This window comes from Anopheles gambiae, chromosome 2 (genome assembly GCF_943734735.2).
Source record: "Anopheles gambiae chromosome 2, idAnoGambNW_F1_1, whole genome shotgun sequence".
Classification (NCBI taxonomy): Eukaryota; Metazoa; Arthropoda; class Insecta; order Diptera; family Culicidae; genus Anopheles; species Anopheles gambiae.
The window spans coordinates 42310444-42330492 of record NC_064601.1 but is presented as its reverse complement, the minus strand read 5'-3'; the positions used below and the strand labels follow the sequence as shown (position 1 = coordinate 42330492).

The following is a 20049-nucleotide window of genomic DNA, read 5'->3' as shown; positions in this document are numbered from 1 at the left end:
AAGAAACATAAAGTTGAAAACATTTAGTCACTTTTAATAATAAAATGTCTTTACAAGATTATTAGACTTGTGGCATGTTCCACATGGCTGTTAAATTGTAGATAGGCTGACCAAACACAGTTGATGCAAAAACGGGAAACATAGTAGAAAACCGAACATAGGATGTTACACACGAAGCTGACTTCGGAGTAACTAGAGGTAGATAAAATGCTTTAGTTTCAACACTGATTTTATTACCATAATTGTTTCCATTTTATACCTAATTTACACAAATTTGTTGTTTGTTATTAGTTAATATTTTGTCATATCTGCAAAAACCGTTTTGGTCGTTCATTCAAGCAGATGGCTGTGGTGACCTACATAAATTAAATTATGTTTTACCTCTAGCAACTTCTAAAAAGACAAGAGCTCTGCTAACGTTTTTTTACTTTTAAAACAATGCATTTGTTACGCACGTGAACATATATATTTCATTTGCCGGCAGGCCACGTTTTCAATTATAAGTGATTCAAACGGAAGAGTATTTGGAGTTAACACATATCACTGTAACTTTAGAAATGGGATAGAGACCCTGGATTTCCAAGCGAAACATATCCTTTCGACTGCATAGGTTTCCCAACCACTGGATCAGAAGCAGCTAGCTGAAATGACTGATTAGTAGGCAAAGAGTCAAAGAATCTGTCCAAAAGTCCACTGTTTGATTCTTATCCTCTACGACCCTGCGATTCTTGCTGACAGGCAATCCTTCGCGTGCCCTTCCAAAACATTTTTACTTCGACGTTTAATGTTTATTTTCTACGTTAAACACGTATATAGAAACGTTGATCTAGAATCTACTCGTAGTAAAGATTCAAATTTTCTCATTGATTTTTTCGCAACAGTAAATTTTTGGTTAACTGTTATAGTTGCTTTTATAGTTTTTAGCTTAAGATGCGACTTATCTTTCGTCCATATACAATGCTTTGTCGAAAAACTTATTTATGGAAGATACATTCCATGTTATAAGATGCTAATGAAATACAATTCACCAGCATGTTAATAAACTCGATAAATCACCAATGCGACTGAACATCACCTTTTAGATGCGGGACAGGCAAGTCTGTCCCATTAAAGACGGAACGCCCGGTTAGCCTAACTCAGAATATGCAGCGAATGTTTACCATTACAACAAACTCAATAAATGTGCAGTTTTCCAAATCTATGCTAACGACCAAGACTTTATCGACCGAAGATTTTTGTGACCAAGCATTTTGAGAACAGGATTTTTGCGACGTAGACGTATAAATGTTTTGACCATATTTTTTTCAAATAGGAGTGTGGCGATTAATTTGGTGATTGCGACATAGAATTTTATGACCAAGGATTTTGCGATTGTACGAAATGATGAACCTAAATCGAGTTCTGCTTCGACCACTATATTATATAAACTTTTGAACTTTTGGTTTAATAAACAGGACAGTCACTTTAAATACGTAATGTCAAGTCGTTACAATCATAGAACACGATTTATCGAGCACTTGTGTTGTGTTGCATCGGGTGCATAAGGTGGTATTACAGTGGATCTACATTCTGCTTCCAATATACTCTCTTTAAGCATTCCCGCGACATCAGCGTAACTCAAATATATGCGTTAGTCGAATATCACGTATGCTAAAATGCATTCAATAAAAAAGAGTATTTTATTAAATTTAATACTGTTAATACTTCATCATTTATTCAAAACAAGACTTGCAAAAAATGTTGATATTTTTGTTTTAATTAGTTTAAAATTTTTAGTAAAATATCAATTTATTTTACATATGACATTTCTTGAAACTAGTTGTACTGATTAGACACATGAAAGTCAAGATAGAAAACCAGGTATATCCGAATTCGCATAAGTCGAGAACCGCCACAGACAGACTATATTTCTATTTATAATACTTAAGTTACTATAGTCTATAACAGAACGCAACATGCTATTCCAGACCAAAACTAACTGCAAAGGGTGCTGTTAGAACATTATTCATTCGTTCTACAACGATATTTATTAGATGGAACAAATTTCAAGCAAAAAACGAGGTGCTGCTAGATTGGTATTGTTGATCATATTTGCTTACCGATAAGCCTTGCTCGCAAAAGAGTGTTTGCACTGGGCATTGAATTCATCTATATTCGTAAAAAGTTGAACAAAGTTGAGTGGTTTCCGCTAACGACATATCTACATTCATCAAGTTCTTGCGTGATACATCTTTACTCGTAGTTTATTCTGGCTAGCTATCATGTCGTGCCATAGAGACCAGCCTGAGGCCCCGGCCTGGTTGAACGACGAGTTCTTCCGTGATGTGATGCGCGAATCAAATAACGATTCGTCGATCGAGCTGACCAGTGCCTGCATTTTACGTCCTGGTACGAGCAAAAAAGATCACTATGGTAGTGTAATGTTCCGGACCACCGTCACGTATCAATCAAAGCGCTTAGCTGAGGAAAAGTTCGTTGATATTATCATGAAAACAAAGCCTGAAGCAGACGGATTGATGAAAGATCTGCTAGACGACGATGGATTGTTTGTGGTAGAAATCGAGATGTACAGCAAGGTTCTACCAGAAGTGACACGTTTGTTGAAGGAAATAGGAGAGGAGTATAAGTATCCTCGGTAGACAAAATTATCTTTAGAATTATGCAAGCATGACTAATGAACGGAATCATATTGCAGATACATCTATGGTACGCTAAAGCCGCACACTATCCTTATTTTGGAGGATATTAGTGGTCAAGGATGGGTCGAGGGTGATCTTATCAACACGCTGGACGACATGAAGCCGATAGTGAAAAATGTAGCCATGCTGCATGCAGCGTCCGTGATCCTGGAAAGCTCTGTAGGTTCTAACGTAATATTGCTTGCTACAAATTACTACAACTTTTCTTTTCGGACAGGATACTACAGTTGTGACCAAATTTCGTCATACGATGGCTCATAAGTTTTTGGGCTTAGAAGGATTAGTTAGAAAAGGGTTTGGAGATTTGATGCAGCTTACAGAGCTGTATCCGGAATTTGCGCAATTTGCCAAGCCTTTAGTGAAGTTTCAGCAAAACCTGCGAGATTTTTTTGACAGCATTTTTAAGCCAACGAAATCGATACAAAGCGTATTAATACATGGCGATTGCCATACAAAGAATCTGCTCCATCAGCTTGACGCTCATGGACGACATACTGAAACCATCTTACTTGATTATCAGATCTGCTGCTGGACCTCACCGGCCATTGATTTGTACTATATGCTGGATCTAATACCAACGCAAGAAATTAAGGACAATTATCGCTCTGAGTTGGTCTATTTGTATCATCAACAGTACAGTAATCTATTGAAACGGCTGGGATTTAAAAGAAACATACCATCCCTACAAGACTTGAACATAGAACTAATACGATGTGCTGGACTTGGTGAGTACTATTTGCATGCTAGGTTTAGTTGCAATAATAAAATCATGATCTATTATTTTTTAGAGCTGTTCCACTATGCGGCTTTTATGTCATACCGGTTCATGGATCAATGTGCGATCGATGTTGAGGCATTACTAAAGGGTGAACTAGAACATCCTGTGACGAAAAATGAAGAGTATAAGAAGATTATGCATACCGAGTTAACACGATTGCTTCACCAAGGAACTTTAACAAACGACTAATTCTACTTTGTGTTATTTTGCATAGATCTATCGATTTATCGGATTGTGTTTTTGATATATTTTTCCTTTTAAAAATTGCACTGTAGTGTTGGCAAATGAAATACTGGAATTATAATATTACATGCATGTGCTTCTTTATAACTGCTGCTTGTATGGATGAAACTTAACGAAATAAAGTGGTCGAGTAAAAATAGAATGGTATTTTTTCTCTTTCTCTCTCTCTTTTCTCTCTCCTATTCTCTCTCTCACTCTCTTTACTATCCTATTCTTACTCCTCCTATTACTATTTGTGGCACTGGTAAAAACAATACGAAACGTGCAAACCCACATCATGCTTCAATCAAATATATGTTGTGCATTGGTTGCTGTATGCAAATAGAAGGCGTTGTTGGTTTTATTCATACTCAATAGATGTTATGGGTTTCGTACATTTTGTTTTTGGAATGTGTTTTTGTCCCAATTAAAGCTTATTGATATGAGATGCGATTTATACATTGTGCCTATGCTGCGCTTTTAGTGTTCATACAAATGTTCTGGAAAGTTTCAACTGTTCTAGCCAAAGAACGGGTGCGATAGCCGGTCTTTGCCTTCGCTGCCGAAGGCATGCCGATTGCTTAAATTAAGATTTTGTATCGTTTTCAACACGCTTAAAAAATAGCTTTCCAAAAAGGAGCAATTGCTTTTGCAGCAGTACTTACCCAAATAGCCAGCTCGTACTTTATAGCTGATTTGGGGCTGTTTTACGAAAAATCGGGCCGATGTCGTACTTTGTGGCTGATTAAGAGATAAAACAGTACTTGGTGGAACCATAAAGCTTTTTAACTAGCACCCGGTACTCTTTGGAACTTTGCGGCTTATTAGCACTATGTTTAGGGTTCATGATAGAACTTTAAGGCTTGTTAAGAATGTGTACCGAACTTGATGGAACTTTATAGCTTTTTAATGCATTACATCGGTAAAAGGTGGGTCTTGTCAAAGTGTCAAAGACAGACGCCGTCAATCATCTCATTGCTGCTGTACAAGTAAGATAAGTTAATTGAAGAAGGAATATTGAGTGAAGTGATTGTGATTTTTTAGTAAACTATGTAAAATTATGTGAAATTAAAGAGCTTTTGGAGTTTTAAAATAAACATGCACATAACAAAACACAAATCGTGTTGTTTATTTCATTGATGACGCCTTGCTTGAAAATAAAACACAAAGAAAAATAATCCCTGGCACCGTAGCATAATGAAGCTGCTTAGGCGCTGTTTGAAAGACCCACATAGAACTTTGATGCTGTTTATCTACTGCAAAAGGCGAATTAGAGCAGCGATCTTTAGCGTGCCAAAATGAGCTGCTTAAGCAATTTTGGCTATTTGGGTAATATTTAATACAATTACCCGGTACTGAACAACAGAGACTATAAAAAATCATTCCTTCGTCAGGAGATGTTAGCCAAGAGATACTAAATGGGGAATGGTTAAAAAAAAACAGCGAATAGTGTTTGATAGAATCGAATGACAAGGCGTATTCTTCGAGTGGATTAGCAAACATACCTACTGCTATGATGTATAAGTTTTCGCACACTAGAGCAAAAGAACAGATAAAAACTGTAGAAGGCACAATTCTATTTAAAGATAAGATGTTCATTACTAGAAGATAGTCTCGTTGACGCTGTTACTACGATCGTATCGCAATACCGTGTAGAGCTGTGCATACTTAGTTAACATTTGAAGTGGGCTATCAGCATGGCGTACAATCAAGACGAGCTTGAGGCTCCGGGTTGGTTGAACGATGAGTTCTTCCGTGATGTGATGCGTGAATCAAATAACGATCCAACGATCGAGTTAATCAAGTCATGTGTTTTACGTCCGGGCACCAATAAAGGGGACCATTACGCTAGTGTCATGTTCCGCACGACCGTCACGTATCGATCCCAGCGTTCAAGTGAAGAGCAGTCGGTCAATATCATCATGAAAACGAAGCCTGAAGCTGACGGATTAAAGAAGGAGCTTTTGGATGACGATAGATTATTTGCGATAGAAATTGAAATGTACAGCAAGGTTCTTCCGGAGATGACAAGAATGTTAAAAGAGATAGGAGAAGAGTACAAATATCCTCGGTATGTGTTAAAGTTTGTTAAAAGTGTAGTGAACATATGAAATGAGCATATGATTTCATTTTAGATACATTTACGGTGCGTTGAAGCCTCGCACGATCCTGATTTTGGAAGATATAAGTGACCAGGGATGGGTTATGAGCGATTTCATCAGCACGTTAGACGATATGAAGCCAATAGTAAAGGATATTGCTATGTTTCACGCTGCGTCCGTGATGTTGGAAAGCGCTGTAAGTAATAATAGTGTTTGAATGAATCTAAACATGTTTTACTGTTTTACATGTCTAAACATCTATTATTATGTGTAGGATTCTACATTTGTGGCCAGGCATAATTACTCAATCGCAGAGAAATTTATGGGCTTCAAAGGTATGATCACGAAGGGCTTTGGGGATCTGATGCACCTCACACAGACGTGTTCAGAGTTTGCACATTTTGCAAGGCCGTTAGGTCGTTTCCAGGAAAATTTGCATAATTTCTTCACTGCATTATATATCCCTTCGAAAACAATCCAAAACGTGTTGATACATGGAGATTTTCATAGTAAAAACATGCTGCATCAAGTCGATGTTGAAGGACGACACACCAATACGATACTGCTTGATTATCAGATCTGTTGCTGGACCAGTCCAGCGGTTGATTTGTACTATCTACTGGATATGATACAGACTCAAGAGGTGAAGGACAAACATCGGTCTGAGTTGATCTATATGTATTATCAACAGTACAGTGATTTACTGAAGCGGCTAGGATATGCGGGTAAAATACCGTCCTTGCTGGATCTGCAGATAGAGCTTCTACGATATGCTGGACTAGGTATGTTGCTGTACCGTTTTTTATTCATTGTTAGTATTTTGTCTAAAAGTATCGTTTTGTTTGTATTGATTTTGCCTGCGTGGGTTTTTGTATAATTTTTTTTTCAGAGATATTCCACTACGCAATGTTCAGTTCGTTTCGGTACATGGATCAAACAGCGATTGATATAGAGGCATACTTGAAGGGAGAGCTTGAAAATCCTGCTTTCAACAACCCAGAGTTCAAGAAGCTTATGCATAGCGAGCTAACGCGCTTCCTACATCAAGGAACATTATCTTGAATGAATGATAATCAAGGTGTTGGGTCGTGAATAAAAAAGCTACTTCATGTGTGATTTGAAGTACTAGTGTGCGAAAAGTGCTACTAATTACCTTAATAATTGACAGTAAAGACCGCCATTGTCTCAATAGGGTCGTTCAAATGAATCTTACACTTTGGACTATATACTTAGCGCTATTAATGTATATTCGTAATCTTGTGTTAGTACATTGTGCGATAGAATGGACTATGAAAAATATACACTTTTATAATCTGAGGCTGGAGCTCAGCATAGAGCAGGAAAATTGATCTGCTGGAGAAAAAAAACAATGGTAGAAATCTAGTCCAGAAATCATAATAAAAAGTCTTATTGCATTAGGCTTTTGTAGGCATGTAGGGTTTTGAGACACTTGAAGACCGTTGTTCCATGATTCGGGCCTCCTTGATTGCCCCACTTATGCTGTATATCACTGATGTTTCGGCTTTGATCTCCTCTATCCCTTTTTATGTTCCCTCTAGCCCCTTCGTATGCATCGCCCTTTAAATATTCCTACTCATCGTACTGCTATGTGTCGTAGGGACCCGGTACTACGTGCATTGAGTGTCTTTAATGATTCTTCCCACCACTTTGATTACCACCTTACCCTAACATGCTTCCACAATCGCCTAAAGTCCTAACTATTATGTATACCCTTCTTTCACTTTTTTGTACTTATGCGCCCTTTACATTTTACAATGTTCTATAAGTCCTAATGGCTCATTACTTTTGTTAAGATAATAAGATTCGATCTAGGTTCGTAGACTAGTACACAAGAATATGTTATGTAAAGCCATACTGGCAAACATTGAAATACATCGAAATATGAAATATGAAATATGGTATTATTGTTAAAAACACGGTGGATTTTTTTAGATAAATGTATTTTATGAGGGAAAAGGAAAAAGGTCAATTAGTCCACTGGTAGCGATTGAAACTAACGTTTTTTCGACTAAACGGCAAGAGCAGGCGCATCCTGCCCTTTTATTTCCTAGCTTATCGTTTCTCTGATTCTTCCCTCTCGCTCTTGTACCTCGTGTACCTGACAGGCTGTTGGGCACTCACACATTTCCAACAATTATATTTCTCCAGCACCCAACCGTGACAATAATTGATTCAACACGACTTGAAATAATGGTGAATGGTATTTTAAAAATTGTTTCTGCTTTACGCTGGCGCTCGATGTATAACAGTTGAGTAAGGTTCGAGAGATTTGTTGCATTCACTCACCAACACGAGCGCGGCAGTGTAGATAAAACCGTGTGATGGTTGTTTTCCTATTTAAAGATGAGAAGTTTGTTACAGCAAGACAGTTTGGTCAACGCTGTTAAAGTAAGCATATCTCAACATCACGTTAACTTTTGTAAACTTGTGAATATTTGACGTGTGCTATTAGTATAATGTACAATCAAGACGAGCTTGAGGCTCCGGTTTGGTTGAACGACAAGTTCTTCCGTGATGTGATGCGCGAATCAAATAACGATCCAACGATCGAGTTAATCAAGCCATGTGTTTTACGTCCGGGCACCAATAAAGGGGACCATTACGCTAGTGTCATGTTCCGCACGACCGTCACGTATCGATCCCAGCGTTCAAGTGAAGAGAAGTCGGTCAACATCATCATGAAAACGAAGTCAGAAGCAGACGGATTGAAGAAGGAGCTTTTGGATGATGATAGATTGTTTGCGATAGAGATTGAAATGTACAGCAAGGTTCTTCCGGAGATGACAAGAATGTTAAAAGAGATAGGAGAAGAGTACAAATATCCTCGGTATGTGTTATCGTTTATCTCAGTGGTTTTCAACTGATGGGGAATTCCCTCCCAAGGCGGAATTTTAATTTTTTTGGGGGAGGATTTTTTTTATCACAAATTCGCTAAATACCATGGGTTGCCCTCATCTCTCCCCCCGCTCATGGACTTGTGAGTAGGGAATGAAATTTTGCATGCACCCTACATGGCGAAAAAGCTGCAAAAAGGTTAAACGGTCACCACTGGTTCATGCAGAGTGTAGTAAACATATGACATAAGTATATGATATCATTTTAGATACATCTTCGGTGCTTTGAAGCCCCACACGATCCTGATTTTGGAGGATATTAGTGACCAGGGATGGGTGATGGGTGATTTAATCAACAATTTGGACGATATGAAGCCAATAGTGAAAGATATTGCTATGTTTCACGCTGCGTCCGTAATGTTGGAAAGCGCTGTAAGTAATATTGTTCTAGTGAGTCGATCATTATTTATCTATCCTTTCATCACGTGTAGGACTCAACATTTGCTGAAAGACACGCATATTCGATGAGTGACAAGTTTGTAGGCTTCGAGGGCATGATCACGAAGGGCTTTGGGGATCTGATGCATCTCACAAAGAGGTATCCAGAGTTTGCACACTTTGCAAAGCCATTGCAAAAGTTCCAGGATAATTTACGAGAGCTCTACGTATCATCGTACATCCAGTCAAAAACGATTCAAAACGTGCTGATACATGGAGATTTTCATGGTAAAAACATGCTCCATCAAGTCGATGCTAAAGGACGACACACCGATACGATACTTCTTGATTATCAAATTTGTTGCTGGACCACACCGGCGGTTGATGTGTATTATCTACTGGATATGATACCGACTCAAAAAGTAAAGGACAAACATCGGTCTGAGTTGATATATATGTATTATCAACAGTACAGTGATTTACTGAAGCGACTAGGATATGTGGGTAAAATACCGTCCTTGCTGGATCTGCAGATAGAGCTGCTCCGACATTCTGGACTAGGTATGCTTCTATAGTGTTTTCATGAAGAAACGTTTGTCTTCGTTACGTTTTGTCCATCTTTATCTTTAATTTAAAATTTGTCATTAATTTCAGAGTTGTTTCACTACGCCATTTTTAGTCCGATTCACTACATGAATCAAAATGATATAGATGTAGAGGCATGGGTGAAAGGAAATTTCGATAATCCCGTCCTCAATAATCCAGAGTTCAAGAAGCTAATGTACACCGAGCTAACGCGCTTCCTACACCAAGGAACATTATAATTCAGCTGATTCGAAACAGATTTCATGGCTTGTTGAACTGTTGCTTTATAAATGTGTTCAGGCACGAAAGCCCTGTTTAACGAAACACGAAGGTCGTTCGTTAAGTTTGGAGCTTTCGGGCACGATCGCTAGTTCATAAGTATAAGTGGATTCCGTGAAATAAACTGTCATCTAATTGTGCGATACGAGAAACAATAGCTGATTAGTATAAAACGCTAGAAAAAGTTATACCGAAACTCGAAAGAATTATCAAATCCGAAATCGTAAGATTAAACAAACAGCATAACTTAAAATATGTAAACATGAATTAGATTGAAACACTTTATTTAAATTAAATGAGGAAGCCGATATGAATTTTATTGTTTTCGTTTTTTATTATCCTTTTTATAATTATTGTAATTATTATTATTATTATCATTAGAGTGGAGCGCCGTTTATCGCACTCGATCTCGCCCGGATACTCGAATACCACGGAAAATGAGTCAAAGCATATTATTATTATTTTTCTCATTAGTATTATTATTGTTGTTGTTATTAGTATTATTTTTATCATTATTATTGTTTTTATTATTATTATAATGATTGTGATTATTATAATTATTATGATTATGGTTATGATTATTGTTATAGTTTTTATTACTTTTGTTATTATTTTATTTTTATAAATCAAATAAAAATTGTATAATTTTTTTAAAATAAATAATAAAGTTATTATAATGGGTTGATTGCAAACTGTCGTCTTGATATTTGAAATATTTGAATATTGAAATAGCTGACGTATGAGCAAAAATCCATACCAGAAAATTTCAGTGTTGATATACAACATAATCAGCCACTTTTCCAAACTCGATCGAACAGGATCGATAGTTGCAGTTGCCTATATACAAAGGTTGCTTTATTTTATTTCTTCTTGGTTACCCTGGCTCGTCAAGACAGCGGGCATAGTGCTGCTCGAATCACAGGGACCTTCGCAGCAGGTTGGAACACGACGGAGGCGTTTTGCTGCTTTAGTAAATGTAACAATAGTGAAAATAATTATAAAAATAGTTTTGACAAAGTATATTATTATAGTATATTAGCTCTTTTGCATTATACTTCTCTAACATTAAAAGATAAATAGGTAAATAATAGAAGATAATTTATTCAACATAACATTAAGTCATGGTGTTTGTAGTATCTATGGATAGATAATGCTCTCGGTAGCGGCGATGATATTCCAATCGCCGTTTGTTCATGATTGTTTCTCTTTTGCGCTGACGCTCGAACGATGTTTAGCAGTGGGGAGAGTTCGAGTGGTTTTGCAAACTTATCTGCTGTTTTGTGGAATACGCTCACGAACACTAGAACAGCAGTGTAGATAAAACCGTGCGATGGTTGCTTTCCTATTTAAAGATGAGAAGTTTGTTACAGCAAGACAGTTTGGTTGACGCTGTTAAAGTAAACATATCTCAACATCACGTTGACTTTTGTAAACGTGTGAATATTTGACGTGTGCTATTAGTATAATGTACAATCAAGACGAGCTTGAGGCTCCGGGTTGGTTGAACGATGAGTTCTTCCGTTATGTGATGCGCGAATCAAATAACGATCCAACGATCGAGTTAATCAAGCCATGTGTTTTACGTCCGGGCACCAATAAAGGGGACCATTACGCTAGTGTCATGTTCCGCACGACCGTCACGTATCGATCCCAGCGTTCAAGTGAAGAGCAATCGGCCAACATCATCATGAAAACGAAGCCTGAAGCTGAAGGATTGAAGAAGGAGCTTCTGGATGACGATGGATTGTTTGCGATAGAAATTGAAATGTACAGCAAGGTTCTTCCGGAGATGACAAGAATGTTAAAAGAGATAGGAGAAGAGTACAAATATCCTCGGTATGTGTTACCGTTTATCACGAGTGGAGTGAACATATGAAATGAGCATATAATATAATTATAGATACATTTACGGTGCGTTGAAACCCCGCACGATCCTGATTTTGGAAGATATTAGTGACCAGGGATGGGTGATGGGCGATTTCATCAGCACGTTGGACGATATGAAGCCAATAGTGAAAGATATTGCTATGTTTCACGCTGCGTCCGTGATGTTGGAAAGCGCTGTAAGTAACAATGTTGTACTAGTGAGTCGATCATTATTTATCTATCCTCTCATCACGTGTAGGACTCAACATTTGCTGAAAGACACACTTATTCAATGGGTGACAAGTTTATAGGGTTTGAAGGTATGATCACGAAGGGCTTTGGGGATCTGATGCACCTCACAAAGACGTATTCGGAGTTTGCACACTTTGCAAAGCCATTGCAAAAGTTCCAGGATAATATACGTGATCTTTACGTATCATTTTACAACCATTCGAAGACGTATCAAAACGTGCTGATACATGGAGATTTTCATAGTAAAAATATGCTGCACAAAATCGATGCTGAAGGACGACACACCGATACGATACTGCTTGATTATCAGATCTGTTGCTGGACCAGTCCAGCGGTTGATTTGTACTATCTACTGGATATGATACCGACTCAAGAGGTGAAGGACAAACATCGTTCTGAGTTGATATATATGTATTATCAACAGTACAGTGATTTACTGAAGCGGCTCGGATATCTTGGGAAAATACCGTCCTTGCTGGATCTGCAGATAGAGCTTCTACGGTATGCTTCGCTAGGTAAGTTACCGTACCATTTTTATGAAGATGAGGTTGTTTCTACTTGTTTGACACAGTTCATAGGTTAGTAAAACATTGTTATTAATTTCAGAGCTAATCCACTACGCAATATTTAGCTCGTTCCGCTACATGGATCAAACAGCGATCGATATCGAGGCTTTGCTTAAAGGAGAGCTAGATAATCCCGTCCTCAATAATCCAGAGTTCAAGAAGCTAATGCATACCGAGCTAACGCGCTTCCTACATCAAGGCACATTATCAAGCGTTTAGTATTTCTGTGTGCGGAGGGGCCGTATCGTTTACGTCAGACCATGTGATTGCAATCGTTTCATAAAGCAGTTGCTAGCAGAGAAAGAATCGACTGTGCAAGTAATTGTTCGAAGCGTGCCAGAACAACCCACGATATCAGCCAGCATAGATTCGCAAAGTCATTTGTACGCGACTGTCGTGCGGTGCTGGTACAGAACGCGTGGCAGTTTTAGCTGAGATAGTGTATGGTGGCAAATATGATAATGGGTATCTGCAATAAAATGATTGATAAAGAGAGAAGTTCATTTTGGGTCGTCATTTCAAGATGAATACAAAAAACGTTTCTTTTCTTTTAGCTTCAAACGAAATTTTTAACCGTTGTGTTAGAATTACTTGTCGCTTTGCCATAGATTGCTAATAAAAGTAAAGACAGAGCTTTCTTGGCTTGCCAATATCACAAATGAACGATCTAACAATAGCAGTGAAAGATCAATTGATCTACGTAACCTTTGAATGTCGTGATCTTGTGCGATGTTTTGTTAGAATAGCTAAAGAGATAGAAACATTAGACAAAATATGTTAGCATAACAGCTAAATTCTACATTAAATATATATATATATAATCATTGATGGAGCTGGATACGATTGCCCATTCATATAGTGATGAATTATAGCATTGTTTTGCAGCAGCCTGTAAACCGAAATCAACCCCTGCAGGAAGAAATCCCCTTAATACGCCTGCATAACATGCTTCCCTTGATTTACGTGTATGTGTGACGACATGCCCTTCATGACACAGTGTAGGGTGTATTCTATTCGATACCAAACAGTTGATTCCGTTTGGCCAGCGCATCAAACTGGCCAAAGCGTTGCTGCATAACGTATGATTCAATGTCGACGTTCGACACAACCGTTTATCTCACCCCCTTTGGGCCGATGCTCGCTGGTGTAGGTGCGCTTCGTACGTACGACTTGGGTGTATGTGTGAGGAGCAGCAGCCGACGCGCCGGGCTTAGATTGGATGCGTTTATTTTGCGGGACCAGTTGTAAAGCAACATCGCGATTGATTGTGTGGGCCAGTCACAATTTCGGGCCGTTCGACCGGTTATCGCGTTGCCGCACCTGTACGAGTGAGATTATCGCCGGAGGGTTTACCGCAATCATGACGGATCCGGCGCCGGGACTGGAATGGATTGATCGGGAATATTTTACGCGCGTACTGGAAACATACCTTCATGCGGACGTTACGGTGCAGCGGTACGAACTGGCTGCCGGATGTCCGGACGGGCAGAATTTCATGAGTGCCATTGTGCGTGCTACCGTAGACTACACGCTAGCCAGTGCGGAACCGCAGGGCCGCACGGAGAAGGTGTCGTTAATTGTGAAAACGAAGCTAGCAAACCCGGAGCTTGCTGAAGGCGCGGATCAGCTCAACGTGTTCGGTATAGAGAAAACCGTGTACGGACCGGTGCTGAAAGCGGTACGCGAGCTCCTGACCAGCTACGGTGACTGTACACAGTTTGCTCCGCGCTTTATCTACGAAGATGAGCACGCACTGGTTCTGGAGGATTTGGCTGTCAAGGGCTACCGGCAACCGGACCGACGGGCACGGCTGGATGAGCCCCACCTGCGGCTGGCGGTGAAGAAGTTGGCCAAATTTCACGCAGCTACAGCTGTGCTTTGGCGCAAGGTAGCGTAACAGGGTGTGCGATCACCCATCAACTCTACGCGATCCTATGGTGGGAAAGCAACAGATGTTAATTGATAATAGTACCTAATTACAGAATCGTGACCTATTCAGCGTGCTTGCGAGTAGCAGCTTTGCCAGCGAGGGTAATCCCGTCCATCTGTTCTACGCCAACGCGATTCAGCATTGCATCGATCAGACGGAGAAGGTGCCCGAGCTGCGACGGTACACTGATGACCTTCGTTCATTTCTGGAGCACGCCATTGAAAGGGAGGCGAAAAGCTACGAAAGCGACGAAACGTGCTTCACCGTGCTGAACCATGGCGATATGTGGTTGAACAATCTGCTATGGAAGTACGACGCGGAAGGGACGGTTAGCGATGTGATCATGGTACACTAGCGGCTTGCACAGATTCAGTTCATCTAAATGTGCAAATTCAAAAACTACTTTTGCCTTACACTCTGCTCTAGGTGGATTACCAGGAGAGCTTCGTCGGTTCGCCCGCATTCGATCTAAACCACCTGCTGTACTCATCCGCCAATAGTGCGATCCAGCGGGCCGGGTTTGAGGAGCTGGTGCAGCTGTACACCGACGAGCTGCGAGATGCACTGCGCCAATTCAAATACGACGGTCCGCTGCCGGATCTGGCACGCGTCCAGTCGGAAATGGCAACCAAACGCGACCATGGTAAGCAGTTGATTTGCATACAAAATGCGGAGCACAACAATGCTAATCTCGGGCTCGGTTTAATTTTCTAGCGCTGATCGTAACGACGTGCATTGTGCCACCACTGATACTGGAAAACAGCGAGCTGGCCACGCCGGAGAACATGCTCGGCGATCACGAGGAGGCGATTCGCGCCCGGGAAGAGATATTCAGCAATCCAAAGTTTATTGAAATTCTTTCCATTCTGCTACCGCGTCTCATGGCGACCGGGCCCAATAAGGGTTGACACGGTTCTGCCTGTGAGTAAAAACCCACAAGATGTGTTCCACTTGGAAACCAAGGGTATTGGCCAGTATTTCTAGACGTATTTCTTTGTGTTTAGACCATTGATTTCCGGCTGATGCATCGTGCCGTAATACACAATAAAATAAATTAGGTCACGTATTTGGTTTGCATAGAGCCGCAGGCTTGGACGAAACATTGGTCAGTTTTGACAAGCCGTTGGAAGCAGTGTGCGTTATCAGCTTGGTGTTGTTATTATCAGTAATTCCTTCCTTCCCTTTCGCATCAGTGTATTTTAATGTGTGTTGGAGTTTTGCTGCGTCATGCATGTCGTCGGCCAATTTAGGCCGGATCAAATACTAAACCACTGTTACAGGCCCAGCGGTTGAAAGGCTTCAGACCTTACTGGATTTTGTTTATTGATAATAAAGATAGGTAGAAGAATATTTGAGACTTTCCAAATGGAGTCTAGTCCAATTTGTCCAACAGACCCTTGCGATCGAACTGTGGCAGCAAACCGCGCAGGATGGTTTGGTATTTGTCGTTCGCCACAATCATGCGCTTAAAGCTCTGTGCCCGCTCGTCGTTGCACATCAATGCTTCGAAATCGGCATCAGCCGTATTGTCATTCATCTGTACCGGTAATGCAATGAAGGTGGAGTACACAGCTATAGTGAGTAGAAAAATGAAGAAAATCATTATTAAATGATTTTAAGTATTTCTGTACCGGTCATACCGTAGAACATTTTCCGTTGCGTTTGCTGCAGAAACTGATAGAGTGTTGGCAACCGCGCCCGGTACTGCAACCGTCGTGCGTAGTCCACCAGCTGATAGTAGTAGAACTGGAGCAGCTCATCGAAACAGTTCTGTCTGATGTCATCCCTAGCCGAGGTGTAGTAAAGGTAGCAGAAATCGATCATCGGTGTGCCGTACGTGCAGTACTGAAAATCCAGCAGAACCGCATCGATCGGATTGCCCTGCCCATCATACTTGTACAGGAAATTGTTCACCCACATGTCACCCTGCACAAACACGCACAAATCATCGCTGGCCGGATCGTTGTCCACCACGCGCTGTGAGTACTCGACAAAGTTCGGTGCCAGCTGCTGCAGCTTCTCGTGATAGTACTTCCATTCCGATCCCCATTTGCCAACCTCGTCCGTCAGTGCGTTAAAGATGTGCACAAACATCGGATAGAAAGCGTCCGTTTCGCGCGTCACGATGCACGTGTTGTACGGCACAAATATGTTGGGCTGCTGCTCGCGCATCTTCAGCGAGCTGGCATGCATTTTGGCCATCAGCTTGATAGCCATTTTCATGTGCACCATGTCCATGCCCTGCGTCCGGTCCACCATCCGGTAGCCGTCCGGGGTCAGATCCTTAAACACGATCACCTCACGCTTGCGATCCACTATCAGCGCGGTAGGATACAGCTCGCCCGGCTCGCCGATCGATTTCATCAGGAGCTTCAGCTCGGGAATCACAAATTGGTACACGTCCATCTCCTTGCGCTGCACGTCGTACTGGCGCAGCTTCTCGCCTGCAATTCCCTCCGTGATCATGCCTTTGACAATGAAGGTGCGTGATATTTCGTACTGTGAAGGAAAGAATGGACAAAAAGTCGAAAAGTGAAAATGGCAACATATTGCACCACGTCTGTTATCAACCGGCGAGATCGTTACCTGTAACTGGGAGTGGTACGTAACACCGATGCGAAATATGATGCTAGCATAGTTGTTCCCTTTCGGCACGGCATAGTATACATCCAGCTTGCGCACTTTGATTGATGCGTCCTTAAACGCGCAGCGCAGCATTTGCTCCACGTACGCTTCGTTTAGCCAGTCCGGTGCATCGGCGGATGCGTTCAGGCAAGCTGGTATGGTATTTTCTGGCATTATTCTTTACTTCCGACTGTTTGTCACTGGTGCTGTTAGTCACAAGAAACGGAGGCTTTGTGAGTGAGCACCTGCCGCTCGGTTAGTCTTTATACTAAACGGCCACTACCATTGGAAGTGACGTCAACGTAGATCTAGTTCTGGTGTCATAAATTGTTGGTGCTGTATTTGATACATCCAGAAAGACATCATCTGCGAGGTGTGCTTCTTAGATTGGTTGGGCAATTGAAACCTGTGTGTATCGCTACTAGTGACCAAGATGCACTGCTAGCTGAATCAATCTGGAGTACAATTTGCATCCCCGAGCTGGGATTGGTTGATGCAATTACCGGCCCAGTACTCGTAATACATAATCGCTCTAGTGACGAAAGCTCAAGTGACGTAGTGTGCTATAAATATGTGTTTATTTTTCTGTATGAGTTTAAAGTGCTATCGTTGATAAAGAATGCAGTTAATGCTATCCATAAATTATAGGGCATTTGCACCAAGTCGTCGGAGGTTTATTTCTAAATATTTAATATCTTGCTTAACATGAAAGTTTAAAACTATCGCCGAGTGAGGCTTCATACCTGACCAGTTTGTTTGCTTTTGTTAGACGTTACGGCTAGACGTTATGCACAGACATTACGAAATGTTACGATTAATCTAAGTAACCGGCTAGATCAAACTCCTGCAACAGGGCTGGCAAAATGCTGACGTATCGTGGATTGTCAAACAGCTCTCGACGGCATGTTTCGCTTCGTTCACCCTCTCCCAAGATCAAATCCATGTCCGCATCTTCCGAACGTTCCATCATGGCAACGGGCATCTGCTGAAAGACGCCGTTGACACCTGTCGCGGACGAAGGCAGTAAAACTGTGTTATAAACTTTCTTATCTTACCCTCTAAAGTGGGAAGGTTAATGTCATGCAGTTTGTATGTGCTTACGGTGGAATCCCTTGCGAATGATTTCCACGTGGATGTCTGGCAGGCTGGGGATGGTTCCTCCGTAGTGCAGTTGCTCCAACGTTCCACAGAGCGTAGTGTGATAGAGCTAAAAGTGGGTCGTTTTGTATTATTTTGAATTCCATTTTGGTTCCAGCAAAACTTACCTGTACTAACTCCATGAGATGTAATTTGCGAACTTCCGGTTGAAGTGAACCGTACAGCAAGAAATTAAGATCTATCCCTGGAGAACCGTAAAAGGACAGTTGATAATCCAGCAGCAGAACATCTTTCACTCCCGTTCCCGGCTCGAATTGAAACATCATATTGTTAACCCAGATGTCGTTATGATTAAGTACGTTAAAGCAATCGTCCCGTCGGTGGTAAACATCACATCCGTAGGGAATAATCTTGTCCTGAAGCTTGTCCAGTTTTCCCAGAATCGAGTTCCATCTTCCATCCTTGTTCCATTGCTGCACTAAACGCATGACCTGACCAACGCACCGTCGATAGTAGGGTAAGAACGTTTGCTTCTTGGGATCATCTGAAATGCATCCTTCCATCATGAGGTCAAACAGAGTCGGTTCAGCTTCGTACACAATCCGCGAGCAGGCGTGCAGTTTGGCAAGCTTTACAATCACCAAGCGAGCATGGTCTAAATCTAATCCAAGGCGACGATCCATCATCTTAAAGCTCTGTTCGCTAACATCCTCAAACACGAGCATCTGCTTGGGTGTGTTGGCGGTGGTCAAACAGAGCGGCGAAATAATCGAAACATCACCAATCGACCTTAAGAGCTCGTATATCCTGGGCATTATTTGACTGTAGATTACTATCTCCCTAGAGTAGATACTGTTCTCCTCCATGACTTTTTGCTGTAGTTCTCCCGATGGCATCACCTGCAGTGCATGCAATAAAAAGTTTTATTTTATTGTTCTTGATTTCGATGGATTACAAATCACCTTAAGAATTATCCTTTTCTTCACTATGTTCCCGATGTCGTACTGCACCGACACACGATACATTTCACTCGCATAATTATCTCCCTTTTTGGTGGCAAAGCTAACATCGTAGGCAATTAGCCGCTTGAAACTGGTTCCATGCTGCTCAGACAGTAGCCCCGTCAGCAGGTCGTTATTGATCCACTCGAAGCAGGCCATTTCAAGAGCACCTGAAGTCCTGATGAGTGTAGCAAAATTCCTATACACAGCAAAACACTTCCGGCGCGATTCAGTTCCGCAGCACTTTGCCGTCCAATGACCGACTCCGTACCAACTCAGTACGACTCAGATGTACTGGTGTTATCAATTATTGTTTTATTTTTTACATACTGATAGCACATTATGACTATGTATTGCAGTAATGTGTGAGGTAGGTTCGTTGATAAAAGCTTCATTCCTAAATTTTGCTAACCGATAAGCACAGCTGGGGCATTACCTAAGAGTCTAGAGTCTGGCAGCGCCTTTCTTTGCCTGGTTTGATACTATTTTATTTTATTTTAAAGATGATCATCATGTGTGCTAATCATCATTACAAAAAAAATAAAACTGCTTTCAGAAAATCCATGTAAAAAAACCCGTTGTTGAGGTAACATTACGAAACTACACGCTCTAAAAGACAAAACCTATAAAAAAAACTTTATTTAGTACACAAAAGTGTTGAATAATATTATCATTTCACGTTAGTTTAAAAAATTGAAAAAAGGGAAATTACACCTACTAGCTCCGATTAGTGTCGAACAATGCTCGATTGTA

At 40.9% G+C, this 20049-nt stretch overlaps 6 protein-coding genes across 7 annotated transcripts; 4 read left to right on the top strand and 2 right to left on the bottom strand.

Annotated features, from left to right (window-relative positions):
* The first annotated feature begins 1936 nt into the window (after nucleotides 1-1936).
* On the top strand, nucleotides 1937-3862 carry LOC11176019 (uncharacterized). Of its 2 annotated transcripts, none has more exons than XM_061649001.1 (4): nucleotides 1937-2620; nucleotides 2696-2858; nucleotides 2917-3424; nucleotides 3488-3862. In XM_061649001.1, the coding sequence occupies exons 1-4, from the start codon at nucleotides 2262-2264 to the stop codon at nucleotides 3664-3666; spliced, it is 1209 nt and encodes a 402-aa protein (XP_061504985.1). In that variant the 5' UTR covers nucleotides 1937-2261; the 3' UTR covers nucleotides 3667-3862. The 2 variants fall into 2 exon arrangements, with proteins under 2 accessions (XP_061504985.1, XP_061504983.1); XM_061648999.1 differs by having other exon boundaries at nucleotides 1937-2635.
* A 1426-nt stretch (nucleotides 3863-5288) lies between these two features.
* On the top strand, nucleotides 5289-6940 carry LOC3290900 (uncharacterized). The gene is made up of 4 exons (XM_559537.3): nucleotides 5289-5770; nucleotides 5835-5997; nucleotides 6076-6583; nucleotides 6691-6940. The coding sequence occupies exons 1-4, from the start codon at nucleotides 5397-5399 to the stop codon at nucleotides 6861-6863; spliced, it is 1218 nt and encodes a 405-aa protein (XP_559537.3). The 5' UTR covers nucleotides 5289-5396; the 3' UTR covers nucleotides 6864-6940.
* Nucleotides 6941-7077: 137 nt separating this feature from the next.
* LOC3290897 (uncharacterized) lies at nucleotides 7078-10113 on the top strand. The gene is made up of 4 exons (XM_559536.6): nucleotides 7078-8649; nucleotides 8926-9088; nucleotides 9148-9655; nucleotides 9749-10113. The coding sequence occupies exons 1-4, from the start codon at nucleotides 8279-8281 to the stop codon at nucleotides 9916-9918; spliced, it is 1212 nt and encodes a 403-aa protein (XP_559536.3). The 5' UTR covers nucleotides 7078-8278; the 3' UTR covers nucleotides 9919-10113.
* A 1171-nt stretch (nucleotides 10114-11284) lies between these two features.
* On the top strand, nucleotides 11285-15672 carry LOC3290894 (uncharacterized). The gene is made up of 8 exons (XM_310298.7): nucleotides 11285-11794; nucleotides 11859-12021; nucleotides 12084-12591; nucleotides 12683-12853; nucleotides 13830-14530; nucleotides 14625-14918; nucleotides 14999-15215; nucleotides 15287-15672. The coding sequence occupies exons 1-8, from the start codon at nucleotides 11424-11426 to the stop codon at nucleotides 15478-15480; spliced, it is 2619 nt and encodes an 872-aa protein (XP_310298.7). The 5' UTR covers nucleotides 11285-11423; the 3' UTR covers nucleotides 15481-15672.
* Nucleotides 15673-15848: 176 nt separating this feature from the next.
* On the bottom strand, nucleotides 15849-17666 carry LOC3290895 (uncharacterized). The gene is made up of 3 exons (XM_559533.7): nucleotides 17159-17666; nucleotides 16213-17071; nucleotides 15849-16144 (listed from the first exon to the last, which is right to left on the bottom strand). The coding sequence occupies exons 1-3, from the start codon at nucleotides 17369-17371 to the stop codon at nucleotides 15945-15947; spliced, it is 1272 nt and encodes a 423-aa protein (XP_559533.7). The 5' UTR covers nucleotides 17372-17666; the 3' UTR covers nucleotides 15849-15944.
* Nucleotides 17667-17822: 156 nt separating this feature from the next.
* On the bottom strand, nucleotides 17823-19914 carry LOC11175923 (uncharacterized). Its single transcript, XM_003436550.2, has 4 exons — nucleotides 19258-19914; nucleotides 18463-19194; nucleotides 18299-18404; nucleotides 17823-18202 (listed from the first exon to the last, which is right to left on the bottom strand). The coding sequence occupies exons 1-4, from the start codon at nucleotides 19453-19455 to the stop codon at nucleotides 18012-18014; spliced, it is 1227 nt and encodes a 408-aa protein (XP_003436598.2). The 5' UTR covers nucleotides 19456-19914; the 3' UTR covers nucleotides 17823-18011.
* Nucleotides 19915-20049: the final 135 nt, after the last annotated feature.

Excerpts from the sequence above, each read along its gene's own strand:
- LOC11176019 (XM_061648999.1), top strand. The coding sequence starts at position 2,262 with ATGTCGTGCCATAGAGACCAGCCTGAGGCCCCGGCCTGGTTGAACGAC. Across the intron at positions 2,859-2,916 it reads CCGTGATCCTGGAAAGCTCT|GATACTACAGTTGTGACCAA; the intron begins GTAGGTTCTAAC and ends CTTTTCGGACAG. Across the intron at positions 3,425-3,487 it reads AATACGATGTGCTGGACTTG|AGCTGTTCCACTATGCGGCT; the intron begins GTGAGTACTATT and ends ATTATTTTTTAG.
- LOC3290900 (XM_559537.3), top strand. The coding sequence starts at position 5,397 with ATGGCGTACAATCAAGACGAGCTTGAGGCTCCGGGTTGGTTGAACGAT. Across the intron at positions 5,771-5,834 it reads GAAGAGTACAAATATCCTCG|ATACATTTACGGTGCGTTGA; the intron begins GTATGTGTTAAA and ends ATTTCATTTTAG. Across the intron at positions 5,998-6,075 it reads CCGTGATGTTGGAAAGCGCT|GATTCTACATTTGTGGCCAG; the intron begins GTAAGTAATAAT and ends TATTATGTGTAG.
- LOC3290897 (XM_559536.6), top strand. The coding sequence starts at position 8,279 with ATGTACAATCAAGACGAGCTTGAGGCTCCGGTTTGGTTGAACGACAAG. Across the intron at positions 9,089-9,147 it reads CCGTAATGTTGGAAAGCGCT|GACTCAACATTTGCTGAAAG; the intron begins GTAAGTAATATT and ends CATCACGTGTAG. Across the intron at positions 9,656-9,748 it reads GCTCCGACATTCTGGACTAG|AGTTGTTTCACTACGCCATT; the intron begins GTATGCTTCTAT and ends CATTAATTTCAG.
- LOC3290894 (XM_310298.7), top strand. The coding sequence starts at position 11,424 with ATGTACAATCAAGACGAGCTTGAGGCTCCGGGTTGGTTGAACGATGAG. Across the intron at positions 12,592-12,682 it reads TCTACGGTATGCTTCGCTAG|AGCTAATCCACTACGCAATA; the intron begins GTAAGTTACCGT and ends TATTAATTTCAG. Across the intron at positions 14,531-14,624 it reads CAGCTGTGCTTTGGCGCAAG|AATCGTGACCTATTCAGCGT; the intron begins GTAGCGTAACAG and ends ACCTAATTACAG.
- LOC3290895 (XM_559533.7), bottom strand. The coding sequence starts at position 17,371 with ATGCCAGAAAATACCATACCAGCTTGCCTGAACGCATCCGCCGATGCA. Across the intron at positions 17,072-17,158 it reads CGTACCACTCCCAGTTACAG|TACGAAATATCACGCACCTT; the intron begins GTAACGATCTCG and ends TTTCCTTCACAG. Across the intron at positions 16,145-16,212 it reads GCAACGGAAAATGTTCTACG|CTGTGTACTCCACCTTCATT; the intron begins GTATGACCGGTA and ends TACTCACTATAG.
- LOC11175923 (XM_003436550.2), bottom strand. The coding sequence starts at position 19,455 with ATGGCCTGCTTCGAGTGGATCAATAACGACCTGCTGACGGGGCTACTG. Across the intron at positions 18,405-18,462 it reads ATCTCATGGAGTTAGTACAG|CTCTATCACACTACGCTCTG; the intron begins GTAAGTTTTGCT and ends ACCCACTTTTAG. Across the intron at positions 18,203-18,298 it reads CATTCGCAAGGGATTCCACC|GTGTCAACGGCGTCTTTCAG; the intron begins GTAAGCACATAC and ends CGTCCGCGACAG.